This window comes from Eimeria necatrix, genomic scaffold, assembly GCF_000499385.1.
Source record: "Eimeria necatrix Houghton genomic scaffold, Enh_scaff116, whole genome shotgun sequence".
In the NCBI taxonomy this organism is placed as follows: Eukaryota; Apicomplexa; class Conoidasida; order Eucoccidiorida; family Eimeriidae; genus Eimeria; species Eimeria necatrix.
Window position 1 is genome coordinate 1 of NW_013654863.1, and position 2,387 is coordinate 2,387.

General features: G+C 53.5%; 1 protein-coding gene across 1 annotated transcript in view; it reads right to left on the bottom strand.

Annotated features, from left to right (window-relative positions):
- The window catches only part of ENH_00005730 (DnaJ domain-containing protein, putative), a gene marked incomplete at both ends in the record, with an annotated part of 5,433 nt that continues 3,046 nt past the window's right edge, over positions 1-2,387 (bottom strand). Inside the window, 4 exons of the mRNA XM_013584027.1 lie at positions 1-279; positions 803-970; positions 1,319-1,396; positions 1,688-1,773. Coding sequence (XP_013439481.1) covers positions 1-279; positions 803-970; positions 1,319-1,396; positions 1,688-1,773 — 611 coding nt within the window. The remainder of the gene's footprint in view (positions 280-802; positions 971-1,318; positions 1,397-1,687; positions 1,774-2,387) is intronic.

The window sequence follows — 2,387 nt, forward strand, 5'->3', positions numbered from 1 at the left end:
GGGGTCCTGGGATCGTGTTGTGGGGTCCTGGGATCGTGTTGTGGGGTCCTGGGATCGTGTGGGGTTTGCGTTCTTTGGGGACTCTGTCTTGCGGGTTTCTTGTTTGCGGCTCTTGGCGGCCTCATCTGCTGCTGCAGCCTGCTTATTTTTTGCTGCTGCTGCTGCTGCAGCAGCAGCAGCAGCACGGCGCCTTGCTTCTGCTGCTTCCCGCTGCTCTGTCTCCAACCTGTCAAACTCCTCTATCAGTCGAGTTTGCTGCGGTGTCAGCGAGCTGGGCAGCTGCAGAAGCAGCAGCAGCAGCAGCAGCAGCAGCAGGTATGTAAGCAGCAACACCGAGCAGAAGCAGCAGCAGCAACACCCCCGAGAAGCACCAGCAGCAGCGGCGGCCGCAGAGATCACAGCAGCCACAGCAGCATCAGCATTCCCAGCAGCAGCAGCAGGATCCCCAGCAGCACCCCCACATCCCCAGCAGCAGCAGCAGCAGCAGCATCCACCGCAGCAGCAGCAACAGCAGCATCCGCAGCATTCCCCCTCATCCCCAACAGCAGCAGCAACAGCATCCACAGCAGCATCCCCCTCATCCTCAGCAGCAGCAGCAGCAGCATCCGCAGCAGCATCCCCCGCATCCCCAGCAGCAGCAGCAGCATCCGCAGCAGCAGCAGCAGCATCCCCAGCAGCAGCAGCAGCATCCCCAGCAGCAGCAGCAGCATCCCCAGCAGCAGCAGGAGCATCAGCAGCATCCCCAGCAGCAGCAGCAGCAGCATCCCCAGCAGCAGCAGCAGCAGCAGCAGCAGCAGCTCACGCTGAGTTGGAAGTGCAGCACGAGGTTTCCTGCTGCAGTTTGCTGCTGCAGCCGGGGGGGCCCCCTGCCCTTGAGGACTTTGAGGGCCCCCGGGGGTGTCTGCGGAGACACCTGGAGGCTGAGGGGCCCCTCGAGTGTGGGGACGGCCACGCGGCCGCCGAGGAGGCACTAAAAGGAAAAAAAAAACCAAAAAGAGGTTTTAAGAGCTCAAAAAAACGCAAATTCCGATTTAATGGAATTATTTCAAACAAAAAGAGAAAAAGAGCTCCCAAAAACATCCAAAAGAACCAAAATTCGAAAAAAAAACAAAAAAAAAACAAAAAATTAGACTTGATGTCAAGACGGCAAATGGTGGGATATTGAAGTGCGAGAAACGGAAAAAAGAAATTCAAAATCATTTTAATTCTTTTCTTCATTTTGAATTCAAATTTATTTATTTATTTATTTATTTATTTATTTATTTATTTATTTATTTATTTATTTGTTTATTTATTTGTTTTTGTTTTATTTAATTACCTGCTTTAGAGACAAAGGCACGTCTGCATGCAGGTCATCGTCAATCCAGCGGAAGACCGCGTGGGGCCGAATATTAATCTGAATTAAAACAATTAAAATAAACAATTAAATAATTAAAATAAATAAATAAATAAATAAATAAACAAATAATTAAAATAAATAATTAGAATTCATCCGCAGCAGCAGCAGCAGCAGCAACAGCAGAGCAGCCGCAGCGGGGCAGCAGCAAAGCAGCAACAATCACCCTACAGCAGCAAAAGCAGCAGCATCACGAACGAAAAGAAAACAGCAGCAGCAGCAGCAGCAGCAGCAGCAGCAGCAGCAGCAGCAGCAGCAGCAGCAGCAGCAGCAGCAGGCTTATTAACTTACGCTAACGAACAAGTGCCCCGGCTTTCCTCCCCGCAAACCCGCGTGGCCCTGGTTGGGCACCCGCATCTGCATGCCGTGGCGAACGCCTGCAGCAGCAGCAGCAGCAGCAGCAGCAGCAGCAGCAGATGGAGTTTGGCAGCAGCAGCAGCAGCAGCAGATGCAGTCGGGCAATAGCAGCGGCAGCAGCCGAAGCAGCAGCTGAAGCGGCAGCACTTGCGTGAGAGCTGCAGCAGCAGCGGCGGTTGTGCAGCAGCAGCAGCAATCGAAGCAGCAGCAGCAGACGGTGCTGCAGCAGCAACAGCAGCAGCAGCAAAAGATTACCTCTAGGCACATCAATGGTGACTGTTCGGGGCTGCATGCGAACGCCCGTCCCTCTGCAGCTTCTGCGGAGAAACACAAGGGTTTAGGGTTTAGGGTTTAGGGTTTGGCTTTTTGCACGGGCTGCGCGCAGCCCCACCTAGGGTTTAGGGTTTAGGGTTTCGCGGCTAGGGTTTGCGGAGCTGCAGAGGCTGGCAAGGGCTCCACAGCTGCTCTAGGGTTTGGAAATTAGGGTTTAGGGTTTGGAAATTAGGGTTTAGGGTTTGGAACTAGGGTTTAGGGTTTGGAGGAGAAAGCTAGGGTTTAGCGTGTGAAGCGCTATCTGCTTCACCGCGGCCAGCGCCAGGGTTCAGGGTTTACGGCATACGCCCCCCCCCCCCCC